The 21,832-nt window shown below is 42.0% G+C and overlaps 2 protein-coding genes across 3 annotated transcripts in view; one reads left to right on the top strand and one right to left on the bottom strand.

Annotated features, from left to right (window-relative positions):
* The window catches only part of capn3a (calpain 3a, (p94)), a 14,017-nt gene extending 8,458 nt beyond the window's left edge, over positions 1-5,559 (top strand). Inside the window, exons 13-21 of one of the 2 annotated variants that reach the window (XM_035673702.1) lie at positions 811-847; positions 1,209-1,286; positions 1,542-1,599; positions 1,723-1,787; positions 2,107-2,175; positions 2,284-2,362; positions 3,326-3,442; positions 4,256-4,314; positions 4,624-5,559. In XM_035673702.1, coding sequence (XP_035529595.1) covers positions 811-847; positions 1,209-1,286; positions 1,542-1,599; positions 1,723-1,787; positions 2,107-2,175; positions 2,284-2,362; positions 3,326-3,442; positions 4,256-4,314; positions 4,624-4,650 — 589 coding nt within the window. In that variant the 3' untranslated portion in view covers positions 4,651-5,559. Of the gene's footprint in view, positions 1-810; positions 848-1,208; positions 1,309-1,521; positions 1,600-1,722; positions 1,788-2,106; positions 2,176-2,283; positions 2,363-3,325; positions 3,443-4,255; positions 4,315-4,623 lie in introns of both variants that reach the window. The other variant, XM_035673701.1, reaches the window with a different exon arrangement.
* A 266-nt stretch (positions 5,560-5,825) lies between these two features.
* On the bottom strand, positions 5,826-19,875 carry znf106a (zinc finger protein 106a; the record flags this gene model as incomplete). The annotated part of the gene is given in 19 exon segments (XM_035673699.1): positions 5,826-7,504; positions 7,628-7,774; positions 8,833-8,904; positions 9,141-9,212; positions 9,324-9,443; positions 9,671-9,733; positions 10,127-10,318; positions 10,928-11,044; positions 11,276-11,410; positions 11,512-11,657; positions 12,720-12,769; positions 13,051-13,867; positions 14,064-14,363; positions 14,599-14,659; positions 15,066-15,220; positions 15,441-15,510; positions 15,635-16,106; positions 16,219-18,171; positions 19,681-19,875. Coding segments are annotated over 19 exon segments (5,194 nt in total), but the record flags the coding sequence as incomplete, so codon positions are not given.
* Between the last annotated feature and the right edge of the window lie 1,957 nt (positions 19,876-21,832).

The following is a 21,832-nucleotide window of genomic DNA, read 5'->3' as shown; positions in this document are numbered from 1 at the left end:
GGGGGGGGGGTTTGTGTGTTTGTTAATGAGGGTGGGGTTTTGTCGGGGTGGGACACAAACCACCAAGAACAAACAATTTTAACGGCGATTTGATTTGTAGAACTGGAAGAAATCGGCCCCAGTTCGAAGCTGTTATGGAATCTTTTTTAGGACAAGCGACTTCAGATTTGGGCATGCACCGGTAAACTTTCAAAATATTCAATACTACATGCTCAAGCCTCAACAAACATCCACTCCCCTTCCCCTCCTCCCCCACCCCGAAACCCCACCCCGCCTGCTGCCCTGGAGGACCAGCAGCATCCAGAGCCCACCTGGACGGACCGGGACCCGGCTGGGAATCAGGCCGTGGGATGGATGTGCACAGCAAACATGGCTTTAGATAATACAATATTAATACCTTTAGTTTTAACCTCCTTGAATACCAGAAGGGTGTGGGTTATTACATAGTTCTTCATCTAATACAAAATGTAAAATCAAGAGGACGACGCCTTCTACAACCAAGATTACCCAAAATAAGAAAAATCAAGAGAAAACACTCTTGACTGGAAGAAGCAACAGGTGGTACTGAACTAACACATTTTATTCACAGCTTTATTAAGAGATTGTGCCCTTTTAGTCCAATGTGAGTATGGGACTATGGTGTAATTATGTTTAAGTCTTGAGCTCAAGATTTAAAGCTTATTTAACTCTTTAATATCTAATGAGAATAACATGATTGGCCGTAGTAAAAACAGATGAGTGCACAGGTTTGTGGTCCAGATGAGATGTTGTTGTCACCATCGTGACTGCTGTTTGTTCGTCTTCACCCAGGGAGATAGAGAACAGGATCGAAGCCGATCATCCAGTGGTAAGTGACTTTGCAGAATTAGGATGTTATGGGTTTCTCAACAGTTACTCCAAGATATCTTTTATAAGTGACTGAATGACAAAGCTCTCTTCTTCTTAACTTTCTGTTCAAACCAACAACAAACCCACATTTGCATCAAAGCAGCTCAAAGCTATTCTTGTATATAAGACACAGAAAAGTGCATTAAAACATATTAAAGCTGCGTCTTCAGTGTGTTCACCAGGCAGCGTTAATAATGCTAAATAATACAGACAAAATTCCTGACACATGAAGGCCATCACTGACTATTTGTGAGTGATTTCACATCTTCTCCCTCTTGTCTCTTTATCTCTTTCTACTATGTGGCTCCATGACGCCTCAGCCGGCGCCGGCCTCAGCAGGGGAAGAGAGCGAGGAGGACCAGCAGTTCAGGTCTATTTTTCAGGAGATAGCCGGCGATGTGAGTAGAAGGAGTGAATTCTGTTGTTGTTGATATTTGATGTTACGATATGTAATTTTACACTTTGAATTGAATTGAATACAGGAAGACAAAGAAAAGTTTTTGACGAGATTCAGAAAGAAAATGGTTCTAGCCAACATCGTAGCCCTTTTTGTGTGAATATGTGTATCAGAGAATTATTAATTGAGTCAAATTTTAATGGTGGTCTCTTCTGTTCTTCTACTGTGTCCTTCTCCCCTCTGGTGTGTCTCACAGGACATGGAAATCACAGCGAACGAACTGAAAAACGTTCTCAACAGAGTGATCACCAAACGTGAGTCCGTTTAGATCAGCTGTACTGTTTCACAGCATCGTTGCAACGTTAACACCCAGTAGAACTCACTCTTTATTTATTTATCGCCCTCTGAACGTCGCCCTGCCTTGTGCCTCCCTCCAGATAAGGACCTCAACACAGAGGGCTTCAGCCTGGAGAGCTGCAGGAGCATGATTGCTCTGATGGACGTATCCTTTGTATCGAGTGCATCGGGCTGGCTGTGTTGTCTGTAAGAGGCACAACCTGCCGAGACCCATGGCAGGGTCTGTGATGGACGCTCACAGGGTCTAGGCCTTATTTCACGATGCAGTGTGTTAGTGACGCAAAACAAAACGCGGCAAAGCCGATTGTTGTTTTAGCGCTCAAATGTGACACTGAAATGATGTTTTTTAACTGAAATGTCGGTTTTAGGCTCACAGAGCAATGCTGGAATATGAAGCCAGTTGTTTTCTGAGTGGTCACTGACTCGTATGTTCAACGATTTTGGGCTTAACTGCTTCTGTTTAGATGGATGGGACAAGTAGACTCAACCTTCAGGAGTTCAGACATCTGTGGAATAAGATCAAACAGTGGCAGGTGTGAATGCAGGCTTCCCTCTCTACAGTGTTTCCTTCTTCCATTTGCACACAGTTGAACTATCAGCCGGATGATATGCATCAAAATTCACATTTTTCTGTCTTCCAGGGAATCTTTAAGCACTATAACGCTGACCAGTCCGGTAGCATCAACAGTTACGAGATGAGGAATGCTGTCAATGATGCAGGTAATTAATCGTACAGAGAAATTAGGAATTCTTTCTGTTCGTCCACATTACAAAAAGACCGATTTTTTGCACGTACAGATAGACTTTTGCAGATATTTTGTGGGTTTTTTCTCCCAGGTTTTTGAGATATGTGTCTTAAATTAAAATAAAAATTTAGTCAAGTTTCAGAGGCAAAAAACTGTTACAGATTTAACTAATTTGATTAAAGCTGCTGAAATATTCTGTTTTATGCTCTGTTTTGCAATTTGGACCATTTATGTTTGAACAAATCAACATATCAGCCTGAACTTGATCCCCGAAACATTAAAAATAGTCTATAAAAGCAGTTAATCAGTCATGAACTTATTACCTGACAAACCTTTAAAGCTGCAGTAGGTAACTTTTATAAAAATAACTTTTTTTCATATTTGTTGATATTTTCACTATATTCTTAGTGCTGTAGTACATGAGACAGATAAACTGTGAAAATATCTGGTTATTGTAGCTTTGCTCCCTAATGAAATTTGTACACCAGGCCTAAACAAAAACAACCAATCAGAGCTGAGAAAGATATAAAGACACTTTGGGTTGGAAGCAGCTCTGATGTTTGTTTTCGTTTAGGCCCGGTGGATTCTTGTAAATACCATTAGGAGCACTTAGAAGAGCCAGAGGAACTTGATTTTTTCACATATTATCTGTCTCATGTGTTAAGATATAGTTAAAGTCTCACCTGTGTTGACATAAAAATATTTTAGAAAAATGACCTCCCGCAGCTTTAAAGTGTCATTTGTTTGCTGTTTTTCTATATTTTTTATACATCTTGAAATCATGCTATTGAATGACATATTCTGGTTTATGATGTAAACTTGCTGTTTGTAGGCAGTAGAATTCATTCAGTTCTGTGCTGCAGATGAACTTACAGCTTTAACTCATCCTCTAAATGTCCTTGTCACTGTACAGTCATGTGTCTTGTGTCCCGCTCAGGCTTCCGTCTCAACAACCAGCTGTACGACATCATCACCATGCGCTACGCAAACGAGAACATGAACATCGACTTCGACAGCTTCATCAGCTGTCTGGTTCGACTCGAAGCCATGTTCAGTAAGTCAGCGCCTCGCCCGCACTGTTAGTAATGTAGATTTGAGCCTGATTTCAGCTGGAGAAAGTTAAATTACAGATAAGCTGCATTAGATTTAAACCATTAAATATGAATTTGAGTTCAGTTAAAAGTGGTTTGGCACTTCACTTGGCTGGTTTTTAATGAGAAAACAAACTTTTATCATTTCACAAAGTGAGACTGACACTAATTAACACCTTTAGATGCCTATTAAGCCTATTTGCACAGATGAAATTCTAGTGTCAGGTACAGATAGTCCTCTGCTTAAAAGCTGGAGAAAATACAAGTAGTTTCACAGGATTGTAGGGTATTTGAGAGATTGAGGAAGGAGCCTTTTCTGTTTTATGAACAATTACTTCTACTGCAGCTGCTCTCAGAGGACAGGGTGACCTGTGTCTTATATAATTGTATTAACCATCCTTAAGTTAATTCTGCTCACTTCTGGTTATCGTTTTGCATAATAATTGATAATCATGACTGTGTTGTCATTTTGAACCCCCAAGGAAAGAGATTCTGCCTGATTCTGTTTTCATCAGTATAAGCAGCTAAAGAGTTATGTGTGTAAAATGTTGTTTATAACTATTAAATATTCCCTGGCCATTCACATTAATGCAAATGAATGAATTTACACATTTAGTATTTAGTATAAAGACAGACTTTCTCTCAGCACACCCAACAACTGACTGCCTTCCAGCGTCCCCGCTGTGTCACATAAAGCTCTTGGATGAAGTGGATCACACTTGTGTTGAGTCAGAGATGCAGTGTGATGTGGGTTTTTTTTCTTTCTCTCTCTCCAGGGGCGTTCCAGGCCTTTGATCAGGATGGAGATGGTACAATCAGACTCAGTGTCCTGGAGGTAAGAGCTACGATGTCTGTACTCACACTTTGTAAGATAAGGATAATATGTTCTTCCACTCGACAGACAGACAGACAGACATGTATTTCTTAATTTGTGTGCATCTAAATGAAGCATCAACCTGCAGCAAAATAAGCTGCTTATATAACTTAATAGACAGAGGGTTTTTTTTCAAAAAAGAACAAAAGTAGAACTTTTTTTTTTTGGCTTTCTCTAATCCAATTTCTCACCCAACTGTACATTAAGTAAAAAAGAATAGGAAGTGTATAAACCGGGTTTATTGGATCTTTTCCTTCTCTCCTTCTGCAGTGGCTCCAGTTGACCATGTACGCCTAGAAAGGCCCATCTTCTCCCAGGTGAGCTCCACTCCACACGAGGACCAGACCTGCCAGCCTTTACCTCAATATTCAGTGTGCCCGATCGTCGTTAGCTCTCATCCACCTCCAGCCTTCCCTCCCTCAGTCCCAACAAGCTCTGCTCTTTCTCCTCAAAAAGTGTTCAACATGCTTCTTCCATTTCATCTCTTCAGTTCCCTCTATCTAGGTCTCAGGCCTTTTGCATACTTTTTTTCTGCTCCTTCAATTATCATCGAAATATCAGTTCAGCCATTAGCCTCTATTTTTTTTTTTTTTTTTTTTTAAAGGCACCCTTATGTAAAACACTTGTACGGTACTTTTCTCAGGCATCAAACACACACAACCTCTTTTTTTTTGTCAATACCTCACAGAGCTCCTTCTACCAACCCCCTCATGTTATCATCTGTTGTCAAACTGGGCAGCAAGAGCATTTTTCCTGTATTCCTTCCAGTGAACTGGGCTCTCTGGTGGACAGTGAATAAACTTGTGAATCACTCCTTCACCTGTTATATTTCTGATAATACAACCAACACTTTCTACAGGACTTCCAGGCCTCCCCCTGAACCAATATCACTCTGCCCCCCACCCTGTTTTTAATCACTTATTTTTGTGAATAAAACGATCCTGCTGGATTTTTCGTGGGCCTCAAGAATCAGTCACATGTCACCTGTGCTCCAGTCTTATGGATAGCGCTCCCTGGTGGACAAACTCAGGCTTCTTTTGTTCATCTCAGCTCCAGCCAACGGGAACTGACAACTGTCCAGTCTTTCAGCTCTTCATGTGGACGGAAGAGAGATTCAAGAACAAAACTGTGGAGCTGACAAGTTTTTTTTTTTTTTTACTTTAACATCGACGTTCGAGGTTCAAATATGGATTTGAAAGAAAATGGCTAATGGGTTGGACTGCAGCTTTTTTGTGATTTTCCTATTAAGGCTTTGGTCAAATGAGTGTACTGCATTTTTAACCATTTTAACCCAATAAATTAATGTGTAGTTATTGGTTTGACTGTGTTAACAGTAGATTTGATGTGAAATTGTGGTGTTTTTGACCTTAAAATGTGCCTAATCCTTCATATTCTGTCTACTCTGACACATACGATATATTTAAAATCAGCATATAGATGAAAAAGCACCACATAGAAGACACGGAAAATAGTTTTATAATGTTGCAACATTTTTTTATTGTTATTAACAATGTTTTAGATTGCACTTTCTTAAAAAATATCTCTTCACAACTTCGATAACAACTGAAAAACTTGAAGAAACTCAGGAATGCCAGGTAAGAGGTGAACTGCGTGCTTTCCTCGGCAATAAATAACGAGCGGATGGAGACAGTTTGGAAGACGGCGGCTGTGAGAACATCGGCTGAGAACAAATCCTCTGAAGAGGACACAACCAAGAGAGCTGTAACCACACCAAAGTATGCAAAAGAGCATCGGTCACACTGGTTAAAATTGGTTGAATATGCCTTTTAAAAAAAGTGGCTTAGTGTTACCAACTTGCTTTCAGGGGTGAGGTATGGCATGGGAGATGAATCCTAATTCTTCCCTTCAACATTGTCCATCGAACACCTCCTCAAAACATCCTTCACCTCCACACTTCATTAGAAAACTATCTTCACTGTGGAAAATACAGCTCGGGCGCCTTCTGCTCGATGCTTCAAATAGAAAATAAATTCCCCCAAAAATAACCAACATCTCCAAAGAGGAAATGTGTGTCATAAAAACAGTACGTCACACTCACTCATGGAAAACAGGTTTCACCGAACAGGGTTAAACCTCTCTGTCGATAATTAAGAAGAATAAACCCACACAGATGAACACATTTAGGAACGAACACACACTCTCTCACACACACACACACACAGCGCCACCACGTCTTGGTTCTGTTATCACTGCAAATGTAAATTCTCAAATGGCAACCTGAAGCCAAGTCACACAACACTGCACCAAAGTCCCTCAACGCCTTAATATCACTGAGCAACAAAAAATAAATGTAATCCTTAAACTGCTAACAAAACAAAAAGAGGTTGTTAAAAATGTGTTTGTTTTTTTAAGAACAAAATAAAAACCAAAAATAAATAAAACTGTATCACTTCAATGAAACTCCTTTAAAACAAATAATCACACCATTGAACTGAAACACGGCCCGGGAGACTACACCATGGATATCTAAAAACTTTAAATCACTCATTATTGTCATTAACATGAAGTTACTTTGAGCAAATAATGGCAACTTAATAAAACAAAATAAAAATAACTATGGGTTGCTCAACATGACACATCATCAAACTGCACAACAACAATAAAAACATCTCTTAGCCCATGCCATATTGTAGCCAACCAATCCGGAAAATGGTTATTGTTTTTTGTTGCAGCTTCAACAGAAAAGCATAACAAACCCCCCTCTGATACTGGCAACACTGAAGTTTCTTCAATGAACAAAAGTCACGTTTCTTTGTCTTAGTTTGGTCAGTGAAAAGAGGAACTGCAGTGGTCAGATAGAGAGAGAGAGAGGAAGGCGTGTTTTGTAGAACGTAAAAAAGAAACAACAACAGCACAACCAACCCTCATTTTGTGATTGTATTATGGTTGGATTCCAACACCGAACATAAAGGATGGAGTCGTCAGACGCCACTCATCAGGCTCGACAGGAGCGCTGCTAAGTTAAGTGGGTCCCAAGAACATCCCCCCCAATATGGGAGGTTAACAGGGGGGGTAAAGATAGCAGGAAAGGGAAGAGGGCTTCGGGGAGAAACTATGTTCCCACCAGCAGCCCTTAAGGCTCCAGTTCAGTCTCCTCCTCAGCATGTTTCTGCATGTGCACCAGCATCCCCTGCAACACACAAAAACCCCAAAATCAAGTTCTACAACCTAAATCAACTCCACATATTACAAAAAGACAATAAAATGATGTGGAAATAAGTGGAGTAAAAAAAAAAAAAAAACATTTCCATACCCCCTTGGAGCTGTTGCGTGCACTGAAAAACTCTTCGCAGTTTTTCCAGCGGCACTTGAGCGTTTGGAAGTTGGCACTGGTGTGGTCATTGGTCAGGTGCTGCTGCAGATGCTCCATCATCCCGAACACCAGCGAACAGCCGTGCCACTGTCAACACAAGACACCTGTGATCAGTAATGACCAGGAACCCACATGGGCTGTCTGAAATGACTATACAAGAGGCTTGTGGCGCAGTCGGATAAGTTGCAAAAAGCAGGTGTGACAGGACGTAGTGTTCGTTGATAACAAGGCTAGTTAGCCAGCAACAGAAAGTCCACAAAGTTGGAAATTATAAAACAACACTTAAGTGTCATTAAGCTCTGTCACAGTCCATGCAGATGGCATCTCTCCTCCTCTGCTGCTTGTGTTATTTCACCATGCAGTTAAAAAACAAGAATATAAACTCTTATAATGAGTATTTCCTGAATACCAGGTCAGTCCCACCCTCTCTCAGACTGGCTGGACATTGGAGCACCTAACGTTTTTACATGATAATATTAAATCAGTCTGAACTCTGTGCAAAGTAAAAGAGTCAAGGTTGAAATGTGACCGTAAAGATCAGCAATCACTGATAAGGACATTAAGGTAGAGTGAAAACAGTGCTGTACACTAAAGCAGCAACCTAGGGCTCGGAGGTATGATAAATCTGAGCGGTAGGAAGAACAGCAAAGCAGGAAAAACATATTCTACTATACAATGTTATAATTTATTTATATAAAAGGGGAAAGGTCATTCTTTAGTTAAATTTCTCACAGCCTGTGGACTTTGCAGGAAGTGACAACGGATCTGAAGTGCTTATTGTAAGGGGTCATGTTGTACAATAAAACAGCTCATTTAATACTGTTATACAGACAAGACAGCTGCTGATGCTCCCTTGCGTTCCTGGGTGCATTTTGAATGTATTTTTCAAGTACTTCACTTAATCATTGGACAAACGGATAGTATTAGTGCAGTTTGTTAGCAGCAAAAAACATCAATGTGAACCCATCAGGGTTTTAAGTCCCTCAGAAGCCTGAAATCAATTTTAAAAGAGGCTTTTTCTTCTATTACAGTAGCCTAAATGCACACAGTGAAGCCCAGCCAAATGACATGTTGGGTAAGTGACTCTAACATCTTCTAAATAAACTAAATAAGCTCTCAGCTCTGCTCCCTATCCCTCATCTTACCCAGCAGCGGAAGTTCTGCATCAGGTTCAGCTTGATGGCCTGCACGCTGCCATCGTAACAGCCTGTGTAGATCTGAAACACAAAATGAAGGGTCAAGATCAGATCTTTAAGCTTTATATTCTCCAAATATCTGCAACAAAACTTGTTTCATTAACATATTTGGCACTGAAAACATGTATATTTCACTATATGTTAAAGAAAAGCATATCAACTGGTTATAATCTGATGTTTAAAGTGCTTTAATATATTCCCTTATTTAATATCACAATATTCCCAGCATATAACACTGGAATAAGCTGATTTCTCACCATGTTCTTGTGGACAGCCATACACATCACCATGTCCTTGTGTCCACCGTAGACCTGCAGCTGTTCATGAGACTGTTGAGAGAATAACACGTTGAAATCCTTTCAGATTTTTTTCTTTTTTTTTTGTAAAGACACAAACCGACTTTCACACCCAAAAGAAAACGATGTGTTTTATATGCAGACCTGTAGATCGTAGACACGGACCAGTTTGTCCAGACAAGCGGTCACCATCACCTTCCCCAGGACGGCCACCACAGTAACAGCATGACTGTGGCCCTTATAGACCCGCACCAGCTCTCCTGTCTGTAAGTGAAAATAAAGTGCGATGTACATAAATTAATACGTTTCTCAAACATTATAATGATTTTTCAGGAGAAGAAATATAATTATAACCATTTATAACTTTTACATCTTCATTGCTTCATTACATTTATTGTATTTTTTCCTTTATAATGTAAAAATCAATTAAGGGATTTGTCAAAAAACTGTTACATCTTATTGTGTATTAAGGGATAAACATGAAGACTCACATGGATGTTGTGTGCGTAGACACACTGATCACTGGATCCACTGAATACCAGGTCGTTGATCACCTGAGAGAAACAATGAAAGTCACTATAAGTCAGCTTTAATAAAATGTAAAACATGAAGGAATCAAGATTTGAATGAAAATGAATAAATATTTAATCTTTATACCAGATGATACACTAATTATCTTAACAAAATCTTTACACAGTTTTTCTGTCATTCAAACTCTCAAATCAGCCTGATTTTGAACAACCACACTTATATACAGGTAAAGCTATTACACAGTGTTTACATTATACAAATAGATACTGTATATTTACATACATCATATATACATTTGTACATACATACAAGGCATCAAAGTTTAAAATATACAATGCAAAATGTCTGTTTGTGTAAACTGTTCCTTTGTTTTTCTGTGGACTGTTTATGAAGCTCAGATTTGAGACTCGCCGTACCTTCATGCAGAGAACAGTTTTGGTGTGTCCCTCCAGTGTGCGCAGCAGCAGTCCGTTCTTGGCGTCTCTCACACTGATGGTGCTGTCGTAGGAACCGACCAGCAGGATCCTTCGGGCTCCCTCCTGTGATGAGGCCAGACAGCTCACGGCCCGCGGCCCATGGCACTCGAACACATCCATCTGCTTGTTTGTCTACAAACAAATAATTGCAAAATAGAAATGAAAACTTCTCTAGAGAGACTGTCACTTGTTTCCACCTTTTCTCCCCAAAAACTATCCAACAGAGCTAAATAGATGTTATGACATGATGAATTTAAAACCAGTTTTGTAAACAGTTTGTTTCCCACTTGTGGCAAAATGTAACTGTATTCATTTCAAGACAGCTTAATACTTCAATAACCTGCACATACCACATACTAGAGCCCAACACATATAGTATTTTTGAGACCGAATACCGATTTCAGAAGGGGAAAATTCACCAATTACAGATATGGTGGCCAATAAAGTAAATTTTTGAGCTGGAATGAAGACCTTTTCTATAAGGATTGTGCACTGATTTGGCAGCACATGACTATGCAAAGGTACTCTAAAGGATACTTTCTTAAACAAAACTTTATTAAAGAATATTTAAATTGCATATTCTTTACAATTTTATTTAAGGTGGAAAGGATCTAACATGCAGTTTCTGTCTGCCCACCATTTTCTATTTCAGTCTTTCTAATTTATGACTTTTTGTGTCCATAACTACAACAGAATTTTATATACTAGTGTCGACACATTGTAGTGCACTGCAACTCTCACCTTGAGGTTAAAGGTCACCACTGTGCCGTTTGCCAGACCAGCGTACAAAAACTTCCAGCGACTGTGGAGGCAGAGGACTCGGTCTGACAGAGAGAACTGCTGCTCCAGTTCTCGTGTCTGTGGACATGAAACAACATCAACTGAGATCTGAAACACGTCATAGCAAACGATGTATAAATAGAACAAACATTAAGATCAATATCGTACAATTCTTTTGGTCCCAATTACTCATTTTTAAAACAATAAAGTGAAGAATTGCACTTTCAAACAGAGAATGTCTTATTTATTCACTGAGTGCTGCAAAGATAATCTATTATTAATCAGATTAATCAGTTAAAGGGTTTGTACCTTGAGACTGTAGCAGCGGATGGTCTGGTCACTGGAGCCAGAGTAAAGGCGATGATGCAGGCAGGGAGCCACGGACAGCAACAGGCAGCTCACTTTGGAGCTGTGACCCTCAAACACACCAACACATTTATGACTCTGCAACAAGAACGGCAAAAAAACACGAGTCTGTTTGGTCGCTGCATTCAGAGAGAACAGGAATTCCTGACAAAAAGCAGCTGAAATTCTTCAACACCCACCACCAGGTCAAAGGCTTTGACAGTGCGGTCTCCTGAACACGTGTACAGCAGCCCGTTGTGGATCTGCATGGCGTTCACCGCCTCCTGGTGGCCCTCAAACACACCCTCAGTGGGCAGGTCATCCTCCCCGTGGTCAGAGGACGCATCTGTGAAACACAAAATACACAAAAATACACACATGAGCACAAAGATAAAGAGCATTTTTGTTTATAAATGCGTATTTAAAATGCTTTCTAATTCTCTAAACTCTCTCTAGGTCTAATCTGTTTATAGGTTTTATATGTTTTTTCTCTTGTGGTCGGAGCATGAACCTTTAAATGCGGGGTAGGCCAGCGATCAATATGCCTCAGGATAAATATACTCATTCTCAGAAAGTTGTATCCATTCCTCACTGTGCTCATCGTGCATCCTTGAAAGTCAACTAACAGCTCTATGAATATCTTGCCCATAAAAAGTAATTTGGTTACTCCAGAGTCTATTTTAACCTGGTCAAGGAGCATAACATTTCTAATTTTGGCTGCTCAGTTCGTGGTATGATTTTCTGTTTGGTTCTGTGTTCAAACATCAAGACCAGCGGAGGGGTCTATTTACTCTGTATTGACTGATGGTGGCCACCGTAGTTTCTCCTGCACGTTTGAAAGGCTGAGCTGTATTCAAATGGTTGCAATCTGCAACTGCACAGCTAGATGGCACTAAATCCTACACACTGGTCCATTAAAAATATTGTTATTAACAATTTCAAATGTTGTATGTATAGAAGAAAATGAATAGTTTTATTTTAATCTTATCCTGATATAGTCTTTCCTGTTCCCTGATCAAGTCCCTACTTTTCTGTCTAGCTCTGTATTGAGACAAACTATTTTACATTGATTAAATGCTCACTGTAAGTGAAACCTTTTGTTCTTATCTGAGGAGAGTCTAGACGTGTATTCAACCTGTGTAAATAGATTTGTGTGTTGGGCAGAGGATATAAATTGTCTGCCTTCAGGATAGAGGTCAGATTAGTACTGATGTAACTTGTATGCGTGTTTCTCTCTGTGCTGCATGAATGCTCTTCATAACCATCTGTATTCTTCTGAAGCTTAAATAAAGATTCTTTTCTTCAATCTGGAACCTGAGTGAAGATTTCTTCCACACAGGACAGTACATTATACAAAATAGTTCATTACCCAACCCTTACAACATGAGAAACTCCCCAGAGAACGTACCTGATGAGGTCTTCGTTATCTTGGGCAATGTGATGGCAAACTGAACGTCACTGTGGGAAGAAAAAATCATATTGTTATCATAAGATATTCAATTTCACCATACAGTTCAATTAATTAACAATTGCAATCCCACTTTATTATCATTTTAAATGCACAAAACAATGTCAATTAAAGGTCCATTTATTCGTCATAACTTATATTAGTTTTGCTCAGTGGCCATAGAACTGTAGATGGTTTAAAGCTCCAGAATAGTTGAGACCGTTTTGCCTAAGGCTGTTTCCAAAGATCCAGTCTGAATGAATGTCGGGGTCATTTGTGTGTGAAGCCTCACCTCTCAGAGGATTTACATATATCCATGTCACTGGTGGAGCTGACCTCGTTGCAGGCCAGGCTTTGAGGATCAGGTCTGGAGGAGTCTGGGACCTGGGCTGGAGGGGGAGCTGGAAGCAGGGCATCCATGTGGGGCTGCTGGCAGGCTGCTGTGACCTCCATGCTTTCTTCTGAATCTAAGTTCAACGTAAGTTCAGTGGGAGGCAACTGGGGAAGCTCTACCATGTGTTTAGGGGCCTCTACTCTGTCGAGTTTTATGGGCGGAGACAACTGCCTGGAGGCCTCCTCAGCCCCCTCCATGTTCACGTCACCGTCTCTATCTTCTGAAGGCTGCGTGGAGGTGCTGACCTGGGAGCTCCCACTGGGTCTCCTGCGTGGTCGAAGCCACCTCGGCCTCAAGGCCTCTCCGTCTATCTCTGTGTCACTGCTTTCAGGCTGCTCTGTCCCTTGGGCCTTCTTCAACACCTTCCTCTTCTTCAGCTTCCTTACACGCTTTCCGCTCCTCAGTTCAGATGGAGAGGTAGGCTGAGGAAGGATTGAGAGGGGCTCAAAGAACTGCTCGGCTGCACAGTCAACAACATTCGCCGCCTCAGAGCCCCTCCTGCTGGGTGAGGGGAGCTTTACGGAAGCTTTGGAGTCAGACAAAGGAGTGAGACAGCTCCTTCTCGCCTGTATGGACTTCTCTGATGTCCCAGCCTGTCCTGACAAGCTCTCTTTGCAGTCTGCAGGCTCGCCAAAGTTCTCCCAGTTATGTTCTGTGTTAGTCTGGTACAGCTCAGGCTTTCTTTCAGGAGACGGTTGGACATTAAGAGCAGGATCTGTAAGAGTTTGAGATGCACATGGATCAGTACGATGCAACTCAAAATTCACAGACACTGAACAGAAAACAAGAGGACATTTTTGAACATTTGCCCTTGAGCTACTGCTTTTATCTGAATGTGTATTAGATTTCAACATTTTCTATGATTTAGGACCAACACTGATATACTCCAATTGTGCACTGAATGATCTTACCTTGTCGAGAGACAGGCAGCTCCGGAGTGGTGCTGTGAGCAAAGCGGGTTACATTGTCCACAGGGTCCAGCTCTGAGCTGACATGGACCGGAGACTGAGGCTCCTGCTTGATAACTACAGGCATGAAGGGAAGGCTGGAAGAGGGAGGGGAGGCACGCTCAGCAGGGGTAGGAGGACTGGGGGCAGCAGCAGTGTCCATAACAGAGGAAAACATTATGGAGGAGGGCATGTGTGGCTCAGCTTCTACTGAATCAATCTTTTCTTCTTTCAGTTTGATCTGAGGTTCTTCATCCCTGCTACCTGTAGAAAAATCACACAACAAAAACTGTAATGTTTACTGCGTCCATCCACTGTGTTATGGTGAAATAATTCTAATATGAATTGGTTTCTATGGTGTAGTTATATTTGTAGTGGTCTGTACATTTTTTTACACTTCATATTAAAACTCAAATGGAGTCATGGGTAGTAAAAGTTACCATTTAAGGCATTTTATAAAACATAATTTCATCCATTTTATTTTGAGACATGTCCTTACCTTGCATCCCTTTTAGTAATTCAATGCGCTTGTTTCTCAGTGTGCTCATCTCTCCGGTCATCTGAGTAAGACAAAATCACACAGGAGCCATCAGAAAGTAAGCGGTTATAGTCAGTAAGAAGGGAATACCGAGTGAACATGAGCATTAAAACTAAAAGCATTAAAAGTCTAAAAGCTGTGACTAAATATGAATAAACGTATTACCAAAAACAATCACTACCATACAGTGAGACTCTCTCCATCCAGTTACAATGTCCATACAGTACATACAGGCAACCTTTAACTATTCGCCTACAATGAGTTACCAGAATAATTTTTGGAGAGTCTTCACTACCACAACAATAGAAATAATCTATTGGCTGGCTCAGCAAACTGTGGACAGCTACTTCAACTGCACTGGCCCCATGACTTGGCAACTCTTCAGGGTAGAATCAGTCACTCAGAGGGGGAGCACAACTCTTTCTTACCTGCTGCTTAACCACTATGAGACGCTGCACCTCCAAGTAGGCGGCCTCTAGCGCAGCCCGGGCCTGGATCAGGCTGGTGTCCACAGTCTGCAGGGAGCGACTCAACTCTTCCTCCCGCAGAGACACAGCCAGCAGCTGGTCGATCTGTAAACGCTCTGCACAGAGACCAAAAGATAAGTATGAACCATCAGTGGCTTGGCACAAACTAAAACACAGAGTTTTGTGTAGTCCTTTGTCATTTTAAAATGAATTACATTAACAGAGACAATATATAACAGACAAAAACATACGACTGTCACTCCTCAATTATCAGTAAAGCAATCCAGTATATATACACATAACTTCCTGAATACAGCAGAACTCATAGATGCTAACCTTTTTTAGATTTGACCTTTCTTCTTTTGTTGTTGTGCTCCAAACAAGACGTCTCTGCACTTGGAACATCCTACAAGGGAGAAAAGAGTCACGTTTTGCTTGTTTGTATAAAGGTACACACAAATAAATCACTCACATACACTCAGTACTAGCATTACACTACTGTCAAATTGTCAGTTGTTTCCTTTACTCACCCCAGCTGCTCTTCGCCTCTTTCCTGTTCCCAGCGCATCGAACTGCTCCGCCCCCGAACTGCTGTCCCCGAGCATCGAATCAGACCGCTGGAGGGCTTTCACTGTCGCCGACGTAAGTTTGTCTGGCTGCTTCTTTGCTTCAGCCTCAAAGTGACCAAGCATCTGCTCTACCTCTTGCTGACGCTCATTGTCTTTGTTCCCTTGAGCAGTGGGAGGACTCTGAGAAACGGAGGATCCCTGCTGCTCTGAGCTGAGGCCTTCTCTCTGCGCCGTCTCCTTTGACATGAGGGAGGTAAAGAGGGAGTGAGTGGATCCAGGGGCGAGGCTGCTCTCTGATAAGGAGCGTTTTCGGGAGGTGCCCGAAGCGGAGCTGTCCATCAACGAGTCCCATTGGAAACCCTCTAACAGGGGAATGTCATCTTCCTCCTGGCTCTGGTCTTCCTGTTCGCATGGCACCATCTCAATCCCAAACCTGAAGGACGGTAGACAATGAGGACATAACATGAGCTTGACATATCTGAAATAATACACAAAAAACAAAGAATGTATCACTTAAAACTCTAAATGTAAGGTCAACTTTTTACCTTGGCATGCCTTTTCCTTTGTCTTGCTTCTTCCTGACCTCCTGATACACCTGTTCCCAGTTCACATTGCGTCGAGACCCAGAGGAGCTGATGAGCTGTCGGACAGTTGGCTTGAGCCCAGAGTCCTTTTCTGTGTCGCTTCTCCGCGACTCACTCAGGTTACGCACTCGTCTGGCAATGTTTAGGTTGGGCTCATGGTTACCTGTTTTGCTCTTGGAGCTGATGTGTTTGGTCAGGTCACGCTTTAAGACAGGAGGCAGGTCAAGTTTGGAGAGACTTGATGTGTTCGAGCCTGAGACCGTCTGTGTTTCACCACTTCTGGAGGTGTCACTCTCTGAGCTCTGCCCTGCTTCAACAGCCTGCATGGCTTCACCGGGGGCCACTGAGCATGTTTCCGTCTCCGCTTTCTTCCCTTTGTCCTCGTCTTCCCTGCTTGAGGCTCCAGGCTCTGAGCTCTCCATTGTAGAGGTGCTAACTTGCAGTGATTGGAGAAACTGGCTGCTGTCTGAAGATTGCAGTGCAAGCTTTTCTGGCCCAACTGAGTCGGGTACATTTGGTTTAGCTGCATTCTGCCTGCAGCTGTTTTCTTTGTTCACTCCAATCGGACTCTGTACGTGATCCCTCTGCTGCTCCTCCACAATGTGCAGTGTCATTTCCATCCTGTTGTTTCTAGAGCTATCCAAAGAGGCCCTCTTTTCTAACACAGTTTGCCAGGCTTTCTTGAACGTTTCTGGGAGCTGCCGTTCTTGCCTCGATTGAAGGGGCCCAACAGGTGGAGACTGGGGACTGAACCCATTCTGCTTTGCAGTTGATTTTGATTGTGCGTGCTCTTGGCTGGAGGCCTTGCTGAGTTTAGCTCCACCGCTCAGACCAAAGATTGAAAGCATCTTCCGATCTTTTTGTGACTTACTTGCCTTCTGATTGGAAGGACCAGATGTGGAGTTCTGTTGGCCATCTCCCTGAGCACTGCCGCTTCTACTGCTGCTGCTACTCCGATCTCTGGGCTTGGTTTTGGGGTTTGTTTTATGCCTCCCTTTCTCTTCCACACTTTGTCCACTTGAGGTCAACTGCCCCGGTCTCTGTTCAGGTCGGGACTGCCTAGCATTGGTTTCTGGTGCCTTCTGGTCTTGCTTCTGGGGTTTGGGGACTTTGGGGTACTTCTCTGATGAGTTTGAGTTGGTGTCCGTATGGGGTACAGATTCAACACCCTTTGTGACTGGATACGGAGACCAGCGACAAGCTTTGTCCAGCTTTGGATTACTACCAAAGGTCTTAGGGCTCTTAGTACCACTGTGGTCTGGTTCTGCCGTTTGTCCCTCCCCATTCTGAAGCCCATCACCCTGCTGACTTCCCTGGTTATTAACTGTGTTTTGAAACTGGTTAAAAGCCTGGGCAAAAAAAATGGGTGGAGGTGGATACATACAAGGAGGCCCCACAAGGCTCAGGGGACGACCCCTTTGTGGGTTCTGGCAAATATTGTTTCGGCCATAGACCCCGTTACTACTGCCTCCGTTACTGAGCCAGGGCAGTCTTCGTTGATTGCCAGAAAGTGCACCCTGATCCCACTGCCTGTTGCCCCAACCTTCCTGACTGTGCAAGCTTCCACCAGCAAACTCTCCAGATGCCCAGTTCTGAAAGTTGGGAGGCTCCTGAGCATGCCAGGTGGCGCTCTTTCCCCGTTTACTGTGTTGCCAGGGTCGTGGCTCCCCTGCTCTGGCATTATATCTGTTGTTCTTGAACCAAGAACTTTGTTGACCGGACCCATTGAATGTCTGCGATGGCTGCTGCCAGGCACACTCCAGTCGGTAACGCTCCTTAGCTTCCTTTAATCTTAGTTCTAACTCCTCCATTCTCTTTCGACCCTCTTCTTTCATCCTCTGTTGTAACTCCTCCTTTCTTCTTCGATCCTCTTCTTCTTTTGCCTGCTTTGCAGCTGCAGCCTCCTTGTCTTTTCTACAAACAAAAGACGGATATGAATTTATAGATACATATATCTCACAAAAGAATTACAGAACTCTCAAATTCAGACAATGAGTGCACCATGGTAACTTAAAGGAAAGCTGGTTGGTCAGTAGTGACGCCAGCAAATGTGAGTCACAATGGCCTCACAACAAATGTGAATTTGTAATCTAAAAAGTAAAGTCAGTATTGTATACTTTCAATGGATCAAACTAATTGTATGTGACAGAGAACAACACACAGAAAAGTATCACCTGACTCTGCTTTGCCCTTTAGCTCTACAGAGAGCTTTAGCATCTTTAAGCTTTTTGTTTTGGTTTTCCAGCCTGTAACTTTACTGTTGTGTTTCACTCTCACCACTCTCAACAGCATTATTTCACACCACAGCAGGCAGCTGTTTTTTATAAGTGTATATAGGCAACTGTTTGCAAGCACGTTTGCCAAATCAACTTAAAAGATGATATAAAATGTCACGTTTTGTTCACAGCTTGTTTATGCTCCACCCAATGGGTCACCAATTAGATAATGCAAGTTTGAGGCTCCTTTGCTGCAAGGTAAAAACTGCATAAAAAACATTTCAGATACACTGGAATCTGTTTTACAAGAAAAAAGGTCTCCCTGTCAACCATATCTCTTGGCCCAGTGTTGTCATGTGTCACAGTGTGACCTACAGCACTGACCTGCGGAGAGAAATGATCTGGCATGTGACAAGCCAACAGCTGAACGCCAGCTTTTGCTTTCAACAGTCTTATTGTGTTTTTACAAATCTAAAACCACAATTATATATATCAAAGGAAAATTTATGGCATTTATTCCAGAATTCAGAGCACCACAGGGGTTGGAGTGAAAGCTTTTGGATGTGTTTTACTATTTCTAGAGGGCAATAAACTTGAGGAAGCATGTGTCTAAACTTTGTGAGTGCAGTCATGCTTTTTTTTAGGCTGCAGCCCTGACATACGACTCCAAGCACAGCTCAAGTTGAAGCAGCAGCTAAAACAGGCCTGTGAGCACCGCTGAGCAAAATGTGACTATACATGGCGCATGTACACACAAACGAGCGCTCATGAGCTATCACTTACCTTTACATTTGTGGTTAAATCATATAAACATTATAAACATAGGCTAGTCTTGAACAGGTAATCAAATAAATACTGCAAGGGAAATATTGCCGACTGAAATTGGGTTTATAAACAACAATATTTCTTACAGGCCCTGGTCCAGTGATCAAATTCCATATTGACAAATATAAAATATTTACCCCCAAAATTAAAAAAAATTAAAAATGTTTCTCATATTTATACACAAACTATTTAATAAACAGTATATTATAAGGACTCTTTTTCCCAATAAATGAGCTTTTATTATTTATTTATTATTCTTTAAATTGTATTAATACTACTTTTTCATGTTGTTTAAACGCAACACTTCTAACAATAATTCCCCTGCAGATGAGAAGCTAATAACCTAAAAAAAAACGTGTTCAATATAGCACGACTGTCTTACCTGATTTGTTCTTTTCTCTTCTCAATCAGATCCACCAAAACCTGATCGAAGTAGTCTTCGTCACGGTCGTTCCCAGCATGCTTTTGTTCTGAAGCTTCCACATTCTTCTTGTGCGTGGGACTGGAAATGTGGCTGGCATAATCAGTCAGACTCACCACCGTTACCTTGCACACTCTGCACTCGTGTCCGCAGTCCCTGGGGAGGGAAGGCGAGAGCGGGCGTTCAATCGTTCCTTCAGGCATTGTTGTGGATCTAGTCTGGTTTGGTTTTCTTGCCTGCAGAGCCTGCGATAACGTACTCTGGCTCTACTTTCTGTTACTTCAAAGTCAAAATAAAATAAGGAGAGGAGAATACTCAACAATCCTTAGCAAAAATATCTTGTCCGAATTCTCTATCCGTCACAGATCAGGAGGTAGCTAACTTGTAATTTTCTCTTATTAAAAAAAGTTAAAATCTTTATCTTCCTGATCTTGTTTTTCCTTTCTTCAGCAGGCCATAGGTGGCAGAGCGAGGGCAGGAGGAGCAGCCAGGCTGGACCCAGGCAGCATGCTTATCTAGCTGTTTATGTCCAGCCACCACAACCAGCCATGCAGCAAAAGCACTGGGACGCGTGGAGGGGAGAGAGGCACGACGCCCTCAGCCTAGTGCGCTTTCATGATGGTGACCGCTGCGCTCTGAGACTCTCCAGAAGGCAATGTCTGTATTTGACCTCACACTTCTCTCTGAGAGCCAGGACCCAGCCCCCCTCCCGGCCGCCATGTGTTATTAGCACAGGCCTGAGCATCCGGCTGACCAATCCCAAGCAAAGCCTGTGTAACTGGAGCTTTGTGCAGCTGCTCATAGCCGCCACTTCGAAACCTCTCCCAAGTATTTCATCTTGTGATTCTGATAGGGGCAGTGACTTTGCTGGCTCCTTCTCAATTTCTTTTTCAAATCTGTGTCATGGCATGCTGCCATTTTCTGACCTCTCGTGCAGTTGGCATAGTCTTTATCAGTGAGATAGGGTTACTTTTTCTTTTTGACACGTTATTTATTAGCTGCAGTGGTGGGGGGAATGCTACCTGAATTATTAATGATGAATTCCTTGGCTGGAGTTGCAATTTGAAAGTCAGCATGGACCTCACACAGAGCTGTATCAAACTAAAGTTAAGCTTCAGCCATCCCATTCCTGGACAGGCAGTTTTCTAAACCACCAAACACTCTTGGGAAACTATAACCTTTCTTTTATAATGTCAAAACTTGGCACTTGCTGCATACTGGCAATTTTACTCTACAAATATACCTGACCGACGCATGTAAAACATTTTTGCATATCACTGTTTATATGAAATCCCAGTAACTTAGCAACAACCAAGGCCCTTAATCAGTATTTGCTCCACTCCAGATTCTTCCGTCTCAGCGACAGGCTGCATACTTTTAGTAATCTACATGGGAGTCACAAGATAGCCAGTTGCCTTCTATCGGTCATGCCTGTTGTTCCGGAGAGATTGTGTCTAAATATATATGCCACAGTTGAGACAGCTGCCCATATATCCACTTGCCCGATAACTGTAATAACACGTGTCCATGTGCACACGTGCCTCGTGACCCAAATAGACAAAGTCAGAGCTTTTGTATGAACGTTACTCATTCATTTAAAAATGTGTATCGAATAGGAAGCAATTATAATTTAAACTATGAAACTTCATATTTTGTTAAATGTTGTGACTTTCACAATCAGGAATATGCATCCAAAAATCAATGTGAAATTTAGATTCATGGTAAATTATTTAATGATGTGCATGTTGTTCATTTTTGGAGAAACGTAACAACAACTCACCGGCCTTTGAGCTTCTCCAGCTCACGGTGGTGCAGCATGCTTCTCATGTGCTCATCCATCTCCTGCAGACACACAGTAAAAATTAAAGCATTTCTTTTTTTCTGCAAGTTTCCTTGTTCAGTAAGGTGGCAGAAAACACTTTATCGATCCCCCCAACAGGCAGATATCTCAGCAGTGCAGAAAATATGTGATGAGACAGATACGTTGCTTTCCAAAGAAAACATGCATCTTCAAATTTAGATTTGAAGGGATTAAATGTTCCTTTATGGGAAAATCCAACAAGCTGAAAAATGAATTGTCACAAGGGTGAAAACAGAGCTTTTTTTTTAACTC

This window comes from Morone saxatilis, unplaced genomic scaffold (genome assembly GCF_004916995.1).
Source record: "Morone saxatilis isolate NCDOM2014 unplaced genomic scaffold, NCSU_SB_2.0 Contig3, whole genome shotgun sequence".
NCBI lineage: Eukaryota > Metazoa > Chordata > Actinopteri > Moronidae > Morone > Morone saxatilis.
Note: the sequence above shows the minus strand (reverse complement) of the source record. Positions and strands in the feature narration are given on the sequence as shown.